General features: G+C 48.8%; 3 protein-coding genes across 5 annotated transcripts; 2 read left to right on the top strand and 1 right to left on the bottom strand.

Annotated features, from left to right (window-relative positions):
• Positions 1–920: 920 nt before the first annotated feature.
• Positions 921–7,495, bottom strand: creb3l4 (cAMP responsive element binding protein 3-like 4). Of its 3 annotated transcripts, none has more exons than XM_063485223.1 (10): positions 7,064–7,495; positions 5,842–5,985; positions 5,448–5,712; positions 4,600–4,709; positions 4,415–4,504; positions 4,226–4,332; positions 3,424–3,492; positions 2,794–2,878; positions 2,409–2,499; positions 921–2,065 (listed from the first exon to the last, which is right to left on the bottom strand). In XM_063485223.1, exons 2-10 carry the CDS (start codon positions 5,980–5,982, stop codon positions 1,755–1,757), a joined length of 1,269 nt encoding a protein of 422 aa, XP_063341293.1. In that variant the 5' UTR covers positions 5,983–5,985; positions 7,064–7,495; the 3' UTR covers positions 921–1,754. The 3 variants fall into 3 exon arrangements, with proteins under 3 accessions (XP_063341293.1, XP_063341294.1, XP_063341295.1); XM_063485224.1 differs by having other exon boundaries at positions 7,311–7,495; XM_063485225.1 differs by lacking the exon at positions 3,424–3,492.
• Positions 7,496–9,183: 1,688 nt separating this feature from the next.
• On the top strand, positions 9,184–11,804 carry LOC134635793 (histidine N-acetyltransferase-like). The gene is made up of 4 exons (XM_063485357.1): positions 9,184–9,249; positions 10,068–10,187; positions 10,285–10,509; positions 11,250–11,804. Exons 1-4 carry the CDS (start codon positions 9,184–9,186, stop codon positions 11,802–11,804), a joined length of 966 nt encoding a protein of 321 aa, XP_063341427.1.
• A 3,456-nt stretch (positions 11,805–15,260) lies between these two features.
• LOC134636205 (zinc transporter ZIP1-like) lies at positions 15,261–20,602 on the top strand. Its single transcript, XM_063486084.1, has 4 exons — positions 15,261–15,381; positions 16,369–16,622; positions 17,461–17,591; positions 19,021–20,602. Exons 2-4 carry the CDS (start codon positions 16,421–16,423, stop codon positions 19,684–19,686), a joined length of 999 nt encoding a protein of 332 aa, XP_063342154.1. The 5' UTR covers positions 15,261–15,381; positions 16,369–16,420; the 3' UTR covers positions 19,687–20,602.
• The last annotated feature ends 1,927 nt before the right edge of the window (positions 20,603–22,529 follow it).

Below are 22,529 nucleotides of genomic sequence, written 5' to 3'. Positions count from 1 at the left end.
ACTGCAGTTTTGGTTTGCAGATGGTGTCCGCAAACTGCAGACGCCATCTGCAGACGCTGCGTCCTCACGAGTCTGCAGCTGCTCTGAAGTCCTCATCTCTGATCTGCATCTGGTTGATCCGACAGATGTTTCCAGGTTCGGCTCTGATCTGGAGTCAGTTTCAGTCCCAGTGTAGATCAAACTGGGTCACAGCGAGAGGTGGCGGCTCATCTGCAGATTATCCCTGACCCCATCATTAAAGGGACAATCCGCCCAAAACAACAACAACAGCAGATTCAACCCGATCAGCTCGGACTCACCAGCAGCCGACACCCATGGCCAACAGCACTGCTCACCTATAAATAATAATAAACAGTAACATTTAAAAAATAACTTCAAAAAATAAACAAATGATTAAAAAGGAAACTCTGAAAACTCAGAAATTCTTAAATAAAATAGAAAAAATATTAAAATAAGGAACTGACAAAAATCAATTCAAATCATAAAAATCGTAACACAAATTGTTAAAGTAATAATTATGATGACACAACTGGAAAAGATATCAAAACACATCATAAAAATAATTTAAAAAAAAACAAAACTATAAATATTAATCTAAAAATGTTTTCATGATATAATAAATCAAAAAATAAAAACGTATCAAAGTTTTGTGACAAGTGACCTGCAAGTTTTACGAAAGTAAAACCTGATTTTATAAACGATTTATTTTTAGTGTTTCATGAGACGACCAATCAGATCAAAGCTGCAGACTCACTGCCTTTGGTCTGTGACGCCCTCTGGTGGTTTCTGTGTGAAGTGCAGCAGTGTCTGAATGATTCCAAACATCAGCACGGAAACGTCACTTTATTTTTTATTCATTACAAAACAAAATAACAGCTGGATGCTCCAGTCAGACCAGTCGGCCTCGCCGTGCTGCTGCACACGCTTAGTTTCCCTTTAATGAAGCGGATCCTGAAACGAACCTGGGAGGTACGGAGGTGAAACTGAAACAGGTTCCTCTGCTTGGCCTGCAGGGACCGGCGGATCCGTGAAGTCTAACAGCGTTTAAAGGTCAAAGTTCAGACGCAGCAAAACAAACGAATCAATCCAGGAAACTGAGATCAGCAAAAACAGTTTAATTCACCCAGAAAGACATTTACACACGTTTCACTTCAGGGGGCGCTCTGCACATTCAGCGTGGCCAAAGTCTGAAATGATGATGTCACCACGTGTCACAAAGGTCCACGAGCTCCTCGCAGCAGTTTGTAGATGATTTAGCTCCTTTATGATCAGGACACGCTACAAGATTTTAAAAAAATAATCAAACTTGGCAATAATCACTCCAGACGTCACAACTGATTCATTTTTCATCCCAGAAAGAAAAAGAAAAGCGGTCGCCGCACCGCACCACGCTGCTAACATCCACACGCGGCGTTTACGTGGCGTGTGAGCGACGCTGCAACTCAAACAAGTAACGTTTGCTCACGTTGCACACGAAGTATTTGTGAAGAAAACCTTTTATTTATTAAACAAACAAAGACTTTTGGCGTACTCGTGACTTAGCATGCTAACAGGCGACAGTGAAAAGCCACGGCGAGTTTGAACCTTCGCCTTCGTGCTGGATGTCTGTAGATGCTAACAGGGTTTGTTTCGGTGTGAAAAATACCGTCTGGTGTTTTTGATCATTTGAAATCCACCACCATAAATCAGCACCGATCAGCTGATCGATCGGGCAGGTCGGGTTTTTATATCCTTTAAAACAGGAAGTCCGGTTTCTACATCTCATCGGCGTGTCCCGGTTTGGCCTGATCGCGCCGTCCTCCTCGGACCGTCGACTTCTGGCCAAGGGCGCCGGGTTCCGTCTGCTCGGCAGCAACCGCCGAGCCGTTTCCCGACCGGCTCCCCTCCGTACCGTCTGCGGCTGTGTGTTCGTGGTTTTCTGTTGGTTCTGGGAGATTCGACATTCCCTCGGGAGGTTTTGATTGACTCTGAGCGGGGGGCTCAGACTGCAGGGACGTCGCACCGTAGGCGTCGTCTGAGGTCGACTGGGAGGATGACGGATCCGTCAGGATGTTTCTGGAAATCACTGGAAAGATGAAAAAAATAAATCATGAGTTCAGCGGTTTGCCTCGACGTGCCGAGGAGAAAACGCGACCGAAGTTATTCCTAAGATTCATTTTCCAGTCTCTGAGGCAACATTCTTGCCACACCGACAACATGAGACCAGGATTTGAAACACATCTTTCTGTAAACCAGACGTGTTTACCTGCGTCGCCATATTTACACAGCGAGCGTTAGGAGGCGCTCGAGCGCCTGAAGAACTATTTTTATTTAAAATGTTCAATCCTACAAACTCAGCTTCCCCAAAAGCCTCCATCTAAACCCTCACACAGATGCTCAAACAGGAAGTGATGTCATCAGGGACCGACCTCCTGTGGGTCTGTAGTCGTCGTCTGCACGGTGGCGGCTGAACGGGCTGAAGCTCGGCAGGATGATCAGACCGAGAGAGACGAGGATGATCTGAGGACACACACGAGGAGCAGGGTCAGAGTGTGTGTGAGTGTGTTCCTGTCTAGCTATCTTTGTGAGGACCGAAATCTGCATTCTACTATACCCTATAAGGGTCAGGGTTAGGCATTCATTTTAATGGTTAGGGTTAGCAGCTAGGGAAACCATCACGTCAATGAAGGTCCTCACTAAGATAGCTGAACAGGCTTGTGTGTGTGTGTGTAGGAGCAGAACTAAAACAAACAAACAAACAAACAAAAACAAAACAGACTTCATTCCACCTTAACGGGTTTAAGGTGGTCGTACCAGTAGGCAGGTGCTGGTCTGGGCTCCTTTACTGACCGTCTGCTTGATGAGAGACTGAAGCTGCTGCAGCTGAGCCAGCAGAGACCTGAGGAGCAGGAACACAGGGGCTGGTTAGGGCTTACCTGAGCAGGTGAACCAATCAGCAAGCAGCAAACTCAGCAGGAAGTTCAAGAAGAAACTAAAAAGTAAATCTGACTGTTTCAGACAGACTCAGGTCCTCTGACTGAGCTGTCCGAGGTTTGCATTTAAAGTGAGAGCGCAGTGCCCCCTGCTGGTGGGAGTCAGAACCACAGGGAGGTCTGACTGATGTGGACGTTTCTGATCCTGTTTGTGACAGAAGTGTCTGGAATAACATGTCTGTGGTATTCCTGAACACACTAACAATTAATCCCAACTTTCCTCCTTCATCCTCCGCGCAGAGTCAGGATTCAGGAGTGAGGGTCACCTGATCAATTATCCTGGAAAAGCTCATAAATAAACTGTCATGTCACCAAACTGTGTGAGATTACAATAAAAGCTACAGAGTGTGAGCTCGACATCGTTCCCTGTGTTGATGTCACAGGAAGTGACCTCTCTGCGACCTTTTATGCAATCTCCTAACGATCAATAATCAGTGAAGCGTGTTCATACTTGTTACGTTTCTCCAGCTGCTCCACTGTCCGCTGCAGCTCTTTGTTCTGCATCGAGCACGCCGCCGCCCTGTCAGCGCGCACACACACACACACACACACACACACACACACAGGTGTAAACGTGGGGACCTCTGTGCAGATTTTAAACAGGACATGAAGCCGTACACGTAAAGGTTATTTACATCACTGCTCACACAGACGTAACTCTGTGAGGCTGAAAGCTTTAAAAACACGTTTAGCGCCGTCTTCGTTAATGACAATTTAACGTCAGTAACCCGGCGACGCCGCTCGGTGTAAAGGCGTAACTTTCTGTCGCTCTGCGGTTTCATCACCAATACAACAGGTGGCGCTGAGGTTTCTCTAAGCTGAAGAAGTCGCAGGAGGAAACACAATATGGGGCGGGGTTTGTGGTCACGACGCACCTATGGCATCGATTTAACACACAGGTGTGACTCCCTCATTACTCTGAACACACAACAAAAACACATCTGAGCCGCTCTGGCTGACACAGAGCGAGCCCCTCCTTCTCCTGCTCATAGCAGCCAATCTGCAGGTGAACGTATGACAACGCCGCCCTCATCCATCAGCGTTAACCCTCGTGACGCGGACTGCGACACTGGAGACGGCTGAAGGGCAGCGGGGTCACGACCCCTGGAGGATGGAAGGAAGTTCAAATTAAAAGTGAGAGCAGATAAACGAAGGCGGGGGGACGAACTATCGACTCGCTGAAAAAAACCTCACAACACGTCTGGAAATGGAGTCTCTGTTAGCAACGCGGCGGCGGTCAGCTGGCTGTTTACCTGCTCTCCAGCCCGTCGATGTACTCCTTCCTCCGCCGCCGGCTGTCCTGAGCCGACTGCTTGTTGCGGATCTTCCTCCGGACCTTCTTCAGGATTCGCTCCTCGGCCTGTGAATAAAGTTCGGTTCAAAGTCAGCAGCGTGCACCTGACACAGAAACGCTGCGGCCTGAGAGCGTCTGTGCACCCGACCTTGGTGAGGGGGAGGTTGCTGGGCAGCGACACGCCCTCCTGGGTCAGCAGCTTCTGCTCCTCCTCGGTCAGCTGAAGATCCAGGCACAGCTGCAACACAAGAAGAAGAGAGAGTCGTTAGGGCGGAGCCTGACGAAGGACAAAAAAAAAAAAAAAGAAAAAAAGAAAAGGAAACAGAGGCTCACCAGGTCGTCGTCGAGGCCGGGAGGAGGGATGGCGGGCCGCTGCGCCGAAACCACAGGTAGCTCGCTCACGACGCACGAGTCCGACAGGAGCAGCTGAGAGCTCCACTGATCTGCAGAGAGAGCACGCCACCATTAACAACGCCACTCCTTCCTGTTTCTGCCACGCTTACATCACACTGTCAATTTTTTCTTTAAATGGGTGGAGTCATGGCTTCACACCAGGTCATTTAACAGGAAGCTTCAGTCTCGTGCCGTAAACGCCACCTAAAAATATTAAACAATGATTTAAAATCATCATCATTCCAAACTAACCATGACGTCACCAGCAGGGGGCAGCGTTTCATCCGTGTGCAAAACCAGCTCGCAGTTTCACATCAGAATGAGTTTGTAATTAAATTCAATTAACTTTGTTCATGTAGCGCCAAATCGCAGCAGCAGTCACCTCAAGGCGCTTTATATTGTAAAGACCCTCCAAACATAGAGACAAACACGCAAGCACTTTGGCGACAGTGGGAAGGAAAAACTCCCCTTTAACAGGAAGTAACCTCCAGCAGAGCCAGGCTCGGGAGGGGCGGGGCCATCTGAGGGACCACTGAGCTGGGCATCATCTGCATAGCAATGAAAATGTATGCTATAGCTTCTGTTAATACTCACACGCCCCCTGGTGGAGACACCTGGTACTACATTAAAGTTGGACTTCAGCTGATGCTCAGCATGAATCATCTGCTGATGCTTTAATTAAACAAACTTCTTTAAGCTCAGTCGACACGAGCATGAAGCTAGCTGCTGCCGCTGATTGTCGCCTGATTTGTCGAATCCTGAACAGCAGAAACAAAGCGTGGCCTCACCGAGCTCGATGGAGATGATGTTCTCCTGTCCAGCTCCAGTCTTAGCACCGCCCAGCCCGCTGATGTCATAAACCAGCTGGTAGACTGTCGTTGGCGCCAGCTGGGTGGCCGCTGCAGTCACCGTGGTGATGGGACTCTCGACGGCAGGGTCCTCGGAGATCCCGCTGTCGCTCTCTGATGACGGGTCAGCCGGCGGCCCGCTGGGAAACACCTCGTTTGGATCGACGGCGTGGAGGACGTCCTCGGAGTCGCTGTCGTTGAGAATCTGATGAAGGTCACATTTTACACAGTCACGAACAGCGAGGCCACATCAGACACGGAAAAACTCGCCGCCACTTCAAAGTTTCAGATAAACACTTCCTCTCTGAGTGGTCATGTGATCACAGACACTCACACACTCGGGGTCCACCGCCCAGTCCTGCAGGGGTTTCTCTGAGCCGGCCGGGATGAGCTCTGAGGAGGAGAACGGACCGTCGAGCTGCCAGCTCCCGGATGCCATGGCGCCGAGAAACAGCTCCCCGCTCTCTGCATCCATCACCTGCAGACACAGGTACACACCTGGATCAGTACCAGACAGAGTGGGGGGAGGAGGAGGAGCAAGAGGCGGACACTGTGTGGGAAAGCAGAGCAGAGGTCAGAGGTCACAGCTGAGGCTCTTCAGCTCGAGTTCCTGAATACGACACCTTCGCTGTTCTGAAAGCCTGAGACGCTGCAGCAGTGTGCAAAAGGCATCTGTGCGGGTCACATGACCCAGCAGCAGCTGACAAACAGACAAAGCAGGTGTGTGTGTGTGTGTGTGTGTGTGGAGAGCAGGTAAAGCAGCTCTGAGGAGGACATCCTGGTAGGCACACACCCAAACGCACACACCTGAGCTGAAACCTGATAGGCTGCCAAACGTGTTTCTCTGCAAACAAACCCGACCTGTCCGACGTCTCTTAGCTTCCAAACACGACAGCGAGGAACCTGCAGACTGAGACCGCCTCCAGTCCTCCGATTTACCTGAAGTCACACGAGCCGATCAATAAAACAGCCTCACGGGTGAATCCAAGTCGTGCTTCAGAGGGAAACACTCAACCGAGCCAGCCTCAGCTGTACCCGCCACACCTGTATCATCACCTGTTGTCCCAATTTTGGTCTAGCAAAGGTCTTCCTGTTAGACTGTACGTAAAAGATGGACACAAGGTGCGGTCCTGCAGTGAGGTGATCCCTCAGACCCTCAGGTTAAAACTTTACAACATGTTTACAGCCCGCTACGGCAGCCTGCGAGTGCCCAAAGAAACCACAAGGACGTTTCTCCTGCAGACTGAGGTCCATTGGTTCATTGGTCGTTTGGTGGCTGCAAACAACCGATGACATCAACAATCAACGCGGTCAGTGTCACAGCAGCCGTGTCCATCTTTGATATACAGCCTTTGCAAAGTCTCAGCTTGAGACGAACGACATCACAAAAACACACCAGGTGAAACGCTCCAACCCAGAGCACGCTCACCACAGCCAGGGTGGAGCAGAGCTCATCCAACCGGGCTCAGTCACTAATGAGGTCCCCGGTTAAGGCGAGACACCCAGGATGGGATTACTTTAGATTACTCAGTCAGAGATGAAGGTAAACACCTTACCTCCAAAACAAATGGTCCAAGCTCCTACTGTCTACCCAGGAGAGGGTCGAACTGAGCATGTGCAGACTCCCACAGGTCACACCTGCAGTGACACTTATGACTTCTCATAACCGCACAACACACTCCTGTACTTTTACTGTAACAGAGTACTTTTCTCACTCTTCCTCTTTGTGTGCCATTCAAAAACTTTCCAGGACTCTCCAGGCGCGGTCCCGGTCGGACCGGAGGAGCAGCAGAGGATACTCACAGCTGACACACGGAGCTCTGCTGTCGTCGTTTCCGGTACAAACGCTCCGGATCTTCATCAGCGGTGCTCCTCCTCCCCTCTCTCTCTCTCTCACACACACACACACACACACACACACACGGACCTTCGTGTCGCTTCACGGAGGAACACAGAATCCAGCTGGCAGCTCACAGCCTCCTCCGCCTCTGCGCATGCCCGACTTCTTCTTCTCTTCTTATAATCAGGCAGACTAAACAGAGCCCTCTGCTGTCTGAGGGCCGCCAACAGGAATGTTAATAATATTATTATTAATGTCATTATCATCATTAATAGTAATAATAATAGTAATTATAATAATAATGGTAATAGCAATAATAATAATAATAATAATAATAATAATAATACATTTTATTTGAGGGCGCCTTTCAGAAACCCAAGATCACCTACAAAAGAAAAAATGAAAAGGACAATAGTTATAAAAATATATAAAATAAGTTAGAATTGCAAAACAAAGCTTGACAACAGATAAAATCAGCACTAAAGCGAATTAGCCAGTTTGAACAGTGAGTTCAAATCTGCAGCAGGTTGTTGAAGGTTAAGAGTTGATAAAATGACTCCGGTCTGATGTGATTTACAGCGTCATGGAATATCTGATGACCGTGCGTCCGGTGCAGGAGCCCACCCTGGACAAAGATGGAGGGATCGCTTCTATCGGCAGTGTGCAGATGTTCCACGTGTCCCTGGACCTGCTCTCCTGCCTCTGGGCTCTGGAGGTTTGAGGCTCTGCTGAAGGTGCTCTGATGACGGCTCTGATGACGGTTCCCGTGTTATCAGCCGTCACATGACTCTGTGTCATTGTCAGCTGTGAGGACTTGGGGGGGGCCTAAGGTGTTCCTCTGTAGAGACGCTGAGAGGAGAACCGAATGATTTGGACCTAAGAGGCCTGACCCCACACTTCACCCACATGCCCATCCTGACGGCCACGAGAAGCATTTTCTCAAAGTTAATCTCACAGCAGCTCAATCCACTCTGACCAGTACCTGTTGAACCTGAGCAGCAGGTCAGAGGTCAGAGGTCGCTCAGCAGAGGATGTAGAAACACGAGTGTGATGTGTGCCTCAGGCTGAAGCAGCAGAAAACCTGAACGTCTGTAATTACGAGCACACTCTGTTCTCTGCGAGTCGGTCAGCACCTGTGCCGACATGTTTGCTTCTCCAACATGAGGCTCCTCCCCTTTGTGTTTTTCTATTCATTTTTATTAGTATTTACAAGTCTAAACCAGTAAACCCAACCAGAACCCTGCTCCTAAACACCTGCCCCGTCACCGTGACTGCAGCGCTGGCACTTCACCACCAGGTGTCACTGTTTGGTCTCTGAAGGTTTCCTCTTACAGGTAACTCTTTAAATCTCCCACCTCCACCATCTGATTGGATGCTGATGGATCCTCCGCTGGTGAAATCCTCGGCAGAGGGCGTGGCTTTAGAAGCTGCATTCACAGTCACCTGAAATTCTGCAGAAGTGGAGTTTGAACAGTTTGAACTTTCCGCACCTGCAGAAAGGATTTCACATGTTTTTAATGCTGAAACAAAGCTTTTAATCTGAAAATCTGAATCAGTTTTACCACTAAAGCACTCAGAGACACAAACGATGATAATCTGACAGATGAAACTATCGCTGTGAGAGGTGAACGCTGTCAGCACTCCAGCCCCAGCTGCAGGGGTGTGGATGCTGAACGCAGCCCTGAGCGTTGGCTCAGCAGACAGCTTTCTGACCTCTGGTCTCTCCAGAAGCTTCACAGAGGAACCCTCGACCGCTCTCTGCAGGTGCAAAGTGCTTCAGAGGTTCTGGAGACCGAAGCCTGCAGGAAACACCTCAGGGGCTGAAACAGGACCAGGATGTCTGCAGGAGGTGAAGCAGCTGATGTGGTGTACTGCCTGGCCCAGGAGCAGGACTTCCAGCAGGTCCCAACATTTTTCCATTAATAGTCACATGACTCTCTAAAGATCACAGGTCAGAGTGCGAGATGTGAACTCGGGCTGAATGCACAGGCTGAAGCCGCTGATAGGACGACTCTGACCGCGACTGCTCGAGCGGTTCTCTTCGCCTTTATGGCGTTTGCTCCATAAAACATATGAGGTGAAGGAGTGCACGCCGCTGCAGCACGCCGCTGCAGCACGCCGCTGCAGATGGAAACCTACTAAAACATCTGCAGAGCATCTGCAGCCAGCTGTGGTCATCATGTCAGACTTTCACAGTCGGCACTGCTTCATCGCTTTGTCAGGCCGCTTTATTTCTCACAGGGACAAATGACACACAAGAAACAGTAAAAAAAAACGTGGTTATGAATTGCAGGAGTCACAAATTAGAATCGATACCTGAATAAAATCTGAGCAGTTAAATAAGATCACAGTGATAAACTCTGAGCGCCTCAGACGGACGACGTGTTCAGAGCTGATTTAAAGCGTGATTTGTTGGACGGGGTCTCCGTGGGGACAGACAGACAGACAGAGGCCACCTTTAGTTTCAGGTGAGGGAGGTTGCTGGGAGCAGCGATGACCTCTGACCTGTGGTTAACCTGGGAGATGTTGTGGAGGTGATTGATGGAGGGCTTCAACAGCCAAACTTAAAATCAGTGCTGAGCATCACGGACCTGTGTGTCGTCGTTTGCTCTGCGCCAATTAGAAGTTGTCTGTATTCTGACGTCTGTTTGAGGCGGAGTCAGGAACGCCCAGGTGTCCTCAGAGCGTCGTTCCTAACAGAGCGCTGTGTTGTCCCGCAGGTCCTGAACATCTGCACGCCTGAGGACTACAACGGGCTCGATTACATGGCCGCCTTCTTTCACCGCTGGCTGCAGGAGCCCGGACGCGTCGTTTTCATCGCCCGGATCGACCGCAGAGTGGTGAGGCGTGAAGGCGAGCCCTGAGGAAGCAGACCGCAGTTTTCATTTCACGGCTCTATTTTGTCTACACTGAGCTGCATTCTCCGTCTCCCTGCAGGTGGCGCTGGAGTCTGCGCTCCTGGTGGACGGCGGTCAGACGGCAGTGCTTCAGGGGCGCAGGGTGGTGTCCGATCTGAGGGGCAGCGGCATCGCCAGCGCCCTCCAGAGGCATGTTACCAACTACGTCCGCCGCTACTACCCAGAAGTCTCTGCTGTGAGGCTGAGCCGAGGAGACAATCCTTCAGTGCAGACGCTCGCCAAGTACAGGCTCATCGCAAAGGAGGTGTGTCACAGTCCACTGGTTTGTGATTGTGACCAAAGTTGGTGATAATGATCATTCTTCATCACAGCGACGTCGCGCAGCTGTTTGCAGAAGCTGATGCGTCTGCTCGAGCGCCGTTCCCTTTATTCTGACCGTGCTGTGCAGAAATGCCGCGTCCTCCTGAAACACGCAGACTTTCAGTTCATGAACGTCGTGGTTGAAAAGTAAAGCTAATGTGTCGATATTCATAGGAAATAAATCAAAGGTTTTTTAAAAATAAATAACGACTCGAATTAATTTATAATTACTCTCCTGCGTGTTAGGACTGCAGGACCAGCACAGCGTCATCACACTGACGTTTGGTCAGAGATCGCCGCTGGCTTCTAGTTATTGCAAGGTGGCCTTTGTTGCCGTGGTTACCGTGATGCTGCAGACACATCCGAGGACTGAGCGTGCTCTGAGCACTTACAGTTGAAGAGTCCGCCTGGTTTTTCCAGCCTGGACTGTAAACGGTCGCTCCGTGTCCACTGAATGGAAACTACAGATGTGCGGTTCTTAGTTTGGCCTCAGACTCGTGACGGGGGGGAAGAGCACACATGCCACGTGATTGGATGATGGACTGGATCACAGCATGAATGGTCCAGTGGCGTGTTGTGACCAAGCCTGAACTTGGACTTGTTTCCCGAGCGACTGCGATGAGTCGAACCAGAACGGGTAAGTAAACCACAGACTCACCCTGTCCTCTCTGTCGCCCCCTGCAGGCCATCTTGTCTCTGTGCTGTGAGGCGGTCGACCTGGGCTCCTTCATCACTGAGCTTCGATCCAAACTTCCACTCCGTGCCGACTCCTCCTGTGGTCCGGTCACGCTGAGCTGGCGGCAGGCGGAGACGCTGGTCCTGTCCGACCACGTGGTTTCCAACCTGCTGCCCGGCAAAACCGTCATCAACGACTGGGAGCCCTTGAAGCCGGTGGAGGCCAACCTAGAGGTGCTGCAGCGCAGAGGCCTAACGTGGATCGTAGACCGTGAGTTCGAGCCCGCTGCCCTCAGTCTGGGCACGCCACCGTACGCCGTACCCTACCGCCACAATGCCATGCGCCTCAACATCAACATCTTTGGCCGCACTCTGGCATCGGTGTGCGCCGTGTTTCTGGCACAGCTGGAAGCTTTCCTGCCGAATCTTAAAGGTTACCTGGTCTGCCACACCTACGTGGATCCTGGGCTGTGGGCGCGGTTACGTCAGTTCTGTCAGAACGATGCAAACGTGTCATTTTTTAAGGACTACTGGGAGGAAGTCATACTGGAGACAGACCTCTGACTGGCCTCGGCGTGACTGCTCCTCTCGGAGACCAAACGAAGCTTGAATGTTCCGGCGGATATTTTGACCTCTGCCAGGATTCCTTCAAACACTTCCAAACCTTTTGTCCTGGATTTCCAGGATCCTGTGAGGTTCCACATGCAGGTTTAATTAAATGTTATAGATTTGTTCAAAAGCGCTAGTGTGAGTTTTAACAATTCAATAGTAAATCATCATCATCACTCAGAGGTAACTGCTAGCAGCTGAGAGAACCTCGGTTCTAGGTCAGCTGCTAGAGGTTCTTGTGGAGTTTCAGCACGTTTCAGATATTTTCCATTTTTCCAAACATTCATAAGTCACGTGTGACAATCGGGAAGGTTTCTCTGTGTTCTTGGAGGATTGAACTGGCTTTGTGAGGACATTCTTCATCCTTGAACGGTTAACAGCGGTGCCTCAAGTGGCTCCTCGCACTGACGCGTACCTACGAGAAGAGTTTTCTCTGCTAAACAAAGCTTCGTGTTTAAATCTAAGACACTGTCTGATGGCCATAAAGTGATTTTTACTGTCTGCGTGTGACAGACGCAGCAGTGTTGACAGGCTTGTCTTTGTGTGGAAGATAAGGTTTACTGTTTATGATTTCATGTGATGCACCTTTACCTGATACACACATTTATGTTCACCTGCTGACCCACGAAACGTTCTTAAAATTCTGACTGTGTCGATGTGTAATCACCAGGTTGTTGCTGCTTGAATATAAATAAAATCAGATATTTGAATCTTGATCTGGCTCCTGTGGTCTTTCTGAGTGCCTCGCCCTGTAAATCCACCGAATCAGACGGGAAACCCATCAGCTGACCTCGCGAATTAAAAGCTAAATGTTGGTCTGTCGATTGAGTCTGGATGTTCCTGCAGGGAGCCAAAGACGCTCAGACTGGACGGAAACTACAAACCTTCAGATTCCCAGAGTCACACTGTTCTTTCCCACATTATAAAAACCTTTCAGACGCTGTGTTGGATTTCTGCAGCGTTATCGGAGAGCTTTAAAGGTTGTGAACTTTGAGTGTGGGCTTCTTTGTGCTTCTTGGATTGTGGTGTGTGTTTTTGAATGTTTCCCTGGTGTCCACTGTGGAGTTTACTTGGTGTTGTGAAGGTTCCTGTTTGGGTTCAGACCGAGTAGAAAAGTCCAGAAAAGCATCATGTTGTAATCAGCCACACCTGCCACTCATTAGAGATCACAGAGGAGTCGCCCCCTGCTGGACAGAAGAGACAATGCAGGTTTAAGGAGCTCTGTCCATCTTTGTTTACAGTCTGTGGTTTAGTACTGCTGTGCGTCACATTTTAGGTTTTGGCTATTTCGGTGTGTTTCAGGCTCTTTCTGTGCTTCTGCATCTAAATGAAGTTGATAGTTGGACGTCTGGATGTTTTCACGGTATCAGTCTATCCTTTTGTGTATAATTTAATTTTTTCACTGTGATTGGTCCTAAATTTCAGGTCATCTGCTTTGTTTTTTATGGTTTTTCATGTAAATGAAGTAGACTTTTAGTCATTTTGAATTTTTGTGGTGTGGTTTCCATGGTATCTGTGTCTCGGTAATGATTTTGGATCATGAGGCGTTGCTTCCAAAGGCCAGGACGACTTTTGTTTGTGCTTACTGTGACCTTTGAGCCCAAAGTTTTTACAGCTGCTCTAACCACAAACAGCTTATCAGACGTTTTACTGCTGCCAGAGCGCTGAGTGCAGCATCGTGTGATTTATGCACCACTGAAGCTTCCACAGTGTCACGCACACAGTCACTAACAGACTTCCAGGCAGTGGCGTTTGACCTCTGACCTTCTGTGATTAATGAGTGATGGAAAGTGACACTAACATGGACTCTCGGGATTCCTGTTAAGCTACAAAGTCAACAGCTGGAAGGATCCGCCTCCCGCTCCAGCTGAGTGAAGTCAGAAAACGACAGGGGAATGCGGCCTTCAAAATAAAAGCCTCAAGTTTTAGTTTTTGAGAAAAGAATCAGTAAATGCCTTTGTGTAGACTGAGAATTAAAAATAAAGATGAAGATGAGCTTCTGACAGTTTTCACTGCAGCAAAATAAAAACACAACAACTTTTTTTTAAACAATAATTTATTAATTGAATAAATTAAAGCGCATCAGGAAAATAAAGCTGAAGACGAACGCTCACCTCAGAGGAGAGGCAGGCTCTGCTCTCCCACCAATCAGCGGTCAGACGTTTGGATCAATAGGATCAGGTGTGACAGAGCACCTGTGCTGCGAACCCACGCACAGATCCATAAATATTACACATCAATGATTAAAAGCATAAGACGTGGCTCGTGACCCTTTTCTGATTTACTTACCCGGATGACTGAGCACGCACCACGACACAAGGCAGTGGTTCCCAAACTTTTTTTGCTGGGCCCCCCTTTGTTTTACAAGAAAAATGTTCGCCCCCTGCCCGCACAAACACATCCTCCAAACACACACACCCATATTTTGTTTTCAAACTCCATTGCGGTTTATTTCACACCTCAAACATTTAGTAAACAATTAAGCAAATAAAAGTAATCTGCAATAAATTACAGTTAGTAATAAAATAAACTACTCTTTTACGTCCGCATCTACACAGGTATTTTTGAAAACGCAGCTGTTTCGTCCACACGTAAACGGCGTTTCGAATCACCGAAAAATGAGATTTTTTAAACTCCTTTTTTGCGTTTACGTGTGGACGAGGAATACAGAGTCAAAGGTATGTGCCTTTTTTCACGTCACGCTGTGATTATTTTACGTGTAGTTGTTTTTTCCTGTGTAATAATATTCAACGTTGCTATCAATACATTTTTCAAAAAATGCCTCTCTGTGCAAAATGGGTTTAAAAACATAAACAGCTGTGGGATACTGTTTGTCTGTGATTTGGAGAGCCCAGCGCTGCTCCCTGTGAAGGGAAAACCAGTTCTGCAGGGGAGACCTACCTCGGCACTTGTGCAGGTGAAACCAAAGGGAAGATTTGCTTCACTATATTTTCTAGTCTTTGGCTTGGAAGGAAGTTGGTTTGGAAACATATTCAGCGATGCTTCATCTCCTGCTTTGCGTTTGTGTGGGAGCCCCGTCAAAAACCTGTCCATGATGCTAGCAGTGTCCAAGCGTTCTTTTTTTTTTCCTTTTCATACCGCGCCCCCTCTAGGGGGCGCGCCCCACACTTTGGGAACCTCTGACATAAGGAGTGGCTGTTATTGATGACTGTTATTGATGACTGATCATCGAGGGCAAACATAAAGAAAATCTGTGATTTTTCAACATAAATGAAAACTTTAGCGTTATGACGTCACATACATGAGGGACAGGAAGGGTTTGATGGTCCGGGGTCTCCTCCTGCTGGACCCAGGACCGAACCGGAAACCAAACACTGACGGGCTTTTATTTTGTAAAGAGGAAATGCGGTGTTTTATTGTGGAGCGCTTCACAGCAGCTCCCTCACGAGGCGGGATCAGCTGATGGGAACTGAGTCACCACTTCCCGGAGAGCAGCACCGAGAGAAGCTCACACCGCCGATCAGCTCTGATACCGAGAGCCTCACCTGAGCGCGAGCCCGCGGCTGAACAGGTAAGGGTGTTTGGACACGTGAGCGGAGTCTGTGCGCGTGACCGTGATCTGCTCCGGAGTAAAAATATTCCGTTACCTCGGGATCGTCAGCGGGAAACAGACGATGGTTACCACGGTTACGCCTCCATGACTCACAGACTGCGCGTGCGCACTAACTAAAACCCCTTTAACGTCTGATTAGTTGCGCGAGGAAGAATCGGTGCACATCTTTATGACGGAGCAGATGTTACAGCTGTAGTAAATCTGCGCAGGTGCGTAGTGTTCGGTTATTCGACTCGCCAGCAGTCGGATCCAAACTGATCTGACCTCTGACCCCGTGCCTCAGCCTGTAAACATGTTTGTTTCTGCCTGACTCGCTGCTGCCCCTGCGGCACAGCAGAGGAACTGCAGGGGGACCGCCCACTCCGGTTTCAGACACGTCCTGAAATAACGTGGAAATCCCCCCGAATCAGATCAGACTCGCCCCTCCGTCTGAGTCACTCACACCTGCTGCCACTTTCATTTTCTCCGCCTTCTTCACCGCACTTCCTGTCAGCGCGCAGCCACCTCTGTTTGCTGCTCTTATCTGCTCCTATCGATTCCTGGGGTCACATGACTCATGGCGCTCTGCACATCACAAACATCTCTGTTTGCTGCATGAGCCAAACATCGCACAGGAAGTTCATCACCCCGCCCATGCCCTAACCCACAGGAGGGCGGCGAAACTGTGACCTCACCGAGCGACCTGCAGGCGAGGGTTAAACTTTAACAGCACCGTCCTCATGCTGACTGAGTGTGTGTGTGTGTGTGTGTGTGTGGCTCAGAGGAGCCTGTGAACAACGTATACGTCAGGTTTCATCGTCAGCTGTTAGGAGTACGTAATGCGTTAGTCTTTGCAGACTCACAGGTGTGATCCAGGCGCAGCGCCGCAGTTCGCCCGTACCTGCAGGAAATCATCATTCAAATGAAACATGTGTCTCACTGTGTTGTTCTTCCTCCGTCTGACAGACTCTCGTCCTCAGAGCGAGTCCACGGTCGCGGTCCGGTCCAGAGAGCTGACATGGCTGTCGCAGGCGGAGCATCCTCCTCTGTCCTCGTGTCTTCGGCAAAGGAAACGGCGGCGCTGAAGGTGAACCCGGCTGACGTCCCCGCCCTGGAGATCAAACTAGGAGCGCTGGTGGTCCTGCTGTCCGTCACGCTGCTGTTCGGATTTGCCCCACTCTGCATCGTCCGAGGGGCGGGGCGCTTCAGCGTGCAGCCAGGTAGACTGGGGACCGCGGGATCTACCGACAGGGTGTGCTGTGATTGGCAGGGTTTTCATCATTTTAGTCGCCGTTTGGATGAGCAGATAAACGTTTCCAACATCGGTTTCTGTGTGAGGAGTTCAGAACATCAGAGAGAAAATATTTGGAGTGGGTGGCTGAAATCAGCCGTGCTCAGACTGGCTTTGCATGGACAATTCTTCTTTTTCTCACATGGAGTCCTGCGGGTCAGAAACACGCTCCTCCCACTTTCAGCCAACGGTTTTCCAATTGGCCATGCCTCCTAAAGGCAGGTGGGTGGGGCTTCACATGCTCTGGTAGTAAAATACATGAGAGGAAGTGGGGAGACGCAGGATAACGGGTTTAGGTTTAGATCCCGCTGAGCCCGAAGCCACGTTCGGAGCTCCAGGATTAGTCTGCAGTGTTTTGATCTCACAGCTCGACTTCCTGTTTTCTCCTGACCAGCTGATTAGATGTGACCTCGTGTGATCTCTGTGCAGTCACTCGATCAGCTGCAGCAGGAGAACATGAATCCATGAGCGCTGCTCTGCAGGGCCGTTACACGACGCCTTTCAGGAATCTGACTTTCTGTTTGCTTTCAGTTTCAACCTCTGACTCTGCAGCAGTGTGATTGACCCGTGTGATTGACCCGTGTGATTGACCCGTGTGATTGACCCGTGTGATTGATCCGTGTGATTGACCCGTGTGATTGACCCGTGTGATTGATCCGTGTGATTGACCCGTGTGATTGATCCGTGTGATTGATCCGTGTGATTGACCCGTGTGATTGATCCGTGTGATTGACCCGTGTGATTGACCCGTGTTCTCCGTGTTGCAGATTTACGGCGCCTGCTGCTGAGCTTGATCAGCTGTTTTGCTGGAGGCGTGTTCTTCGCCACCTGCCTGCTGGACCTGCTGCCCGACTACCTGCAGAGCATCAACGAGGCCTTCAGCAGCGCCGGGATTAAGGTAGGAGAGCGCACACGCTCACCTGAGCACACGTTAAAGAGGCCTGAAGAGAAACCGCAGGTAAAGCCTCACCGTCACGCTCAGAGACGCTGACACTGATGTAACTCAGGCTGGATTTAACAAAAAACAGCTTAAAGTCAAAGTTTTAAAGTCCTGTTTAGCGCCATCTTGTGTCAGCACGAATGTGACGTCACGTGGTTGGTTGCGGCTTGCATTAGTTTATGTTAGCTAACTCGTGACAGGATCGATAACTCTGAGGAAACACTTTAGTGCTGCAACAATGAGCTGATGTTAGAGTGAGGCCTGTCTGTGGCAGGAAGTGACTGTTTGACTCGCTGCACTCGAACAGACAAATTCGTCTGTCAGTCGTAATGTTGGTGTTTATAAACGAGGCCTGTGGACGAGGAGCGCCTGTGGGTGTCACGCCAACAACCTCCGACACTCCAGCTGTTCAGGCCGGCTGCACCGAGCCTGCGGTCAGCGGCCACGCAGATGTTGGCGAGTGTCTTTGTTTCCCACCACAAACAGTTTACTACACGCGTGTCGCACCACAAACATCCATCAGCACGTCTGCAGGAAAACCCTCTGGAAAAAAAGGAATACTGCAATAAGCACAAAAATAAGGACTTTTAAATAAATAATAAATATTTAATATTATTTCTCACAATTGTTGAATGAAGTTTATTTATAGATGTGGTCACATCGGGCCTCCGTAGAGCTCGTTGCTGGAAATTCAGTTTGTCAGCATTGAAATGCTTTTATTTTGAAGCAGCAGCTGGTTTATTTCCTCTCCTCAGAGTTCGCCACGGCGCTCACAGGAAACTGAGGGAAGTGAAAACGTTCAAACTCAGAGAGGAAGAGAAACAGAGCCCAGCGTCCATCACTCCTCTGCTGCCTTAATTATTCAACATTAACATTTGTTTTATGAATGTTTTGACCTTCAGTTAATAAAGTTTTAACTTTGAGGACAAACAACAAATGAGTTTTTTAAGTTTTTTGACGATGTTGGTTTTTTTGTTTTTCTAAAATTATTTTAAGTTTTAGAATATTCACATTTTTGGGACATATTTGTAGTTTTATTTTTATTTATTCATTTAAACTTGGAGGATTTAAAAAAAATCTACAAATTTGGACATTTTAATGAATTTTTATGGTTTATTTAAATCTGACATATAAAACTCATATTTGGAGATTTAAATGTAATCTGGTTGTAGCTCCGATCACGTCACGTGTTATTGATCGTGTCTATGACGATGAGAACGTTCTGGAGTTTCTACTTTTAACGTTTTATTAAATATTGACGTTTTTTCGATGATTTATTCGGACATTCAGATTTGTGAACATTTAGGTCTTAGTTTTGGACCCTGGAGATAAATCCAGACGCAGGTATCTCCAGCTGACTCTTCTTCTCCTCCTCTTCCTCCCTCAGCTGCAGTTCCCCCTGCCCGAGTTCATCGTGGCCATGGGCTTCTTCCTGGTCCTGGTCCTGGAGCAGATCATCCTGGCCTTCAAGGACCAGACGTCGCCGTCCCCGGAGGAACGGCGCTCTCTGCTGGTGGACTCCAGCATTCAATCCAACGATCACCGCCGCCGGGGCTCAGCGGACTCGGACGGTCACTTCCACGTGGACTTTGGCTCTCAGTCCGCCCTGCGCGCCTTCATCCTGGTCTTCTCGCTGTCGCTGCACTCGGTGTTCGAGGGGCTGGCGGTGGGGCTGCTGGAGGAGGGGCAGGAGGTGCTGGAGATCTGCCTCGCCCTGATGATCCACAAGAGCATCATCTCCTTCAGCCTGACCGTGAAGCTGTGTCAGGCCCGGCTGCGTCGCTCCGTGGTGGTCGGCTGCCTGCTGCTGTTCGCCGTCATGTCGCCGCTGGGCGTCGGCCTGGGCGTCGGCCTCACCGAGACCAAGACGTCGCTGGGGCACCAGCTGGCCCGCTGCACGCTGGAGGGGCTGGCGGCGGGAACCTTCATCTACATCACCTTCATGGAGATCCTACCGCACGAGCTCGCCGCCGGCAGGAACCGCATCGCCAAGGTGGCCGTGCTGCTGGTGGGCTTTGCCGTGGTGACCGCCGTGCTGTTCATAAAACTGTAGAGGCAGACGGCGAGAGGGCGAGCTCCGTGTGCGACTTCAGAGGCGTCGCATGGTTCAGAGCTTCATTAGGAACACGTTTTTAATTTCTTTGACGTTAACGAGAGACGAAGACTTAAGCCAAAGAGAAACGACGCGAGAGCGCCAGGGGGAGGAGCAGAACAACCCCGCAAACCTGATCCGTTAAAGTTTGGCTCGTGTCCTCCTTCGAGGTCTCCTCTGACCGCCTGCAGGGTTTGACAGAAACCCACCAATCAGACAAACTCCCGTGAGCCGCACCTGGTGACAGCGGGGAGCGAGGACTCCCTTTTAACAGGAAGAAACCTCCGACAGGCTCAGGGAGGCGGGATGAAGCTAAGGAGCCGCAGCAGGTCATCGAACACCCAGGGAGTGAAGAAGTGCATCATGGGAAGCAGGCTGGCCTGCTGCGGCGCTACCTCAGAGTTCAGGGTGCAGTGGGAGAGCAGCCATATTTGATGGCTAATAGAGGCGTGACGGCAGGTCGTCGACCCGTTCGAACTTCCTGTTTGGCAGCTTTTATTGGAGGTTCCACGTGGAGACGCTTTGGCTGTTTAGTTACATCAAAGAAACGACCGATGGAGCAAAGACCATGATCACATGACCGACACTCCGACCTCCTCGTGAACAAAATCCCGAGGAAGGCCTGAAGTGATCGACCAACCACAAACCTCTGATGTGCTCGCCTCAGAGGAGCGTCCCGGAGCTGCGGGTGATTTCAGTTTTTAGGACTAACGTGTTGCTAAACGAGGATTTCCCAGCTGACGTTTGGAAAACGTTTGGAGGCGTCGGAGCCGGAGGAGAGTATGTTTTTAGTGCAGAGCTCTATTTTAACTGACAGCAGGATTCAAACACTTGTTTTTTGTAATAAACGTATTTTTAAACATGTAAATTTACTGTAATCAAGTTTGTATAAAATCATGCAGAAAATAAACACGCGTGTTTGAATGTTTATTTCATGAGACGGCGTCCTGCAGCCGCACGGGTCAGACGGACGCAGCACCGAGCCAAAGCGACAGGAAGCAGAAATGCAGAAACATAAAGCTGCTGGGGACAGACGCACGTCTGTACTGAAGTAAAAGTACTCGATTACATTAAGACTCAAGTATTTTCAGAGACGTGAGGTCAAACCTCTGCTGCGTGATGCTTTCTCAGCTCCTGTAATCTGATTACTTGGCAAAGATAAACTGATTACTTATCTGTGGATGGGCAGCACTGATCCAGGACGAAGTCCGACAGCTCGACAGTCACATGACCGCCTCGGTACACGTGAAAACAGTCTGAGCAGCGATGACGCATCGTGACGGAGTTTTGTCCTCAGCTTTAGCCGCCGACCGTCCATCGTATCCAAACACGTCGGGCGCTCGAGCCGACGGAAAACGTTTTTATTCTCATTTTATCTGAGAAACAAACAAAGTGTTTTTATGTAAACTGCAGGCGGAAAACCAACATGGCGCCGGTCACTGTGCTAGGTCCATCTTTTACATACAGTCTTTGTTCCCGTGGAACAGGAAACAAGCGTTTTCTGTTTTTAAAGCTGAATGAGAACTGCCCTGGAAACAAGTTTGTACCATGTGACCAGTGTTGGGCAAGTTACTTTGAAAAAGTAATTAATTATAGTTACTAGTTACTTCTTCAAAAAAGTAACTGAGTTAGTAACTGAGTTACAATATTCTAAAAGTAATTAATTACTTGAAAAGTAACTACTGCGTTACTTTAAAAAAAAGTTTAACCCTCTGGGGTCCAGGGTATAATTGGCCATTTTTTACTACTTTGATGTTTCCTCTACATTTCACCTTTAAAACATTTTGCTTTGCCTTGTTTGGTATCATTGTTGTCAGCACAACCTCACGTGCCTGAATTTACAGTTATGTTTTCATTTTGACTGTATTAACACAATTGATCTAAAATCAGACAAAAAACATAAAATCAGAGTAGAAAAAGTTATATTTTTTACTGTAACAACCACAAACATGTTTATTGAATCATATTTTATAACTTTAAATGCAAATATAAATTGACAATTTTAAAATCCTATGCACAAATTTTGCAAACAACAAAGTTATTTGCATCCATTTACCTTTTACTTTGATTTTTTAAATAACCATTTCAAACTATTTACAGAACAATCAGCTGTTCTTCAATAAGATGGCAAACAAATTATTTGTGCCACTCCAAAGAAATAATGTCTGTCCACTATAAAGGAGAAGATCACAGCCTGATACCTGCAGGTCTGACAGCAGCAGGTGTATCACTCCTGTTTCTACCTGGAGACAGCAGTCGCCTCATTGTTCTGACACACAACACAAAACTATCCACAACACTACACACTAACTACACAAGACAACACATTAACTACACACTCCAACCACGCTAAACGTCACAAATCTCTCACATCTCAAAACTCGCCCTCTCTCTCTCTCTCTCTCTCTCTCGCTGTCACTCACTCCTAAAACGTCCCCTGTTTTTTTTTCTTTTTTCTTTCTCTCATAAGCAGAGAGTGCTCGCTGCGCTGTCCTTAGACAGTAAACGTGACGAAACTATTGAGGAAAAACACGCGTATATCTTGTTTATCATGACTCTGGTTTTACGTGGCCTATCGACACAGTTTATAAACTGGTATATGTCACCTTGTTGCTTTGTCTTTAAGTGGTCATGTGATTGGCTTACCACGACTACTTTATTCTTCCTCAGTCAAACAGCAGCACTCATGTGATTGTTTTGCCCCCTTAGCTCCAGGTGTTGTTCTAGACAGTGATCGTGATTGCCGTCCGCGGGAGCGCGCAGCTGCTTAAAGCTGTAGCGTCCAGATTACTTACAGCTACTTC

This window comes from Pelmatolapia mariae, linkage group LG10_11, assembly GCF_036321145.2.
Source record: "Pelmatolapia mariae isolate MD_Pm_ZW linkage group LG10_11, Pm_UMD_F_2, whole genome shotgun sequence".
Lineage (NCBI taxonomy): Eukaryota > Metazoa > Chordata > Actinopteri > Cichliformes > Cichlidae > Pelmatolapia > Pelmatolapia mariae.
Note: the sequence above shows the minus strand (reverse complement) of the source record. Positions and strands in the feature narration are given on the sequence as shown.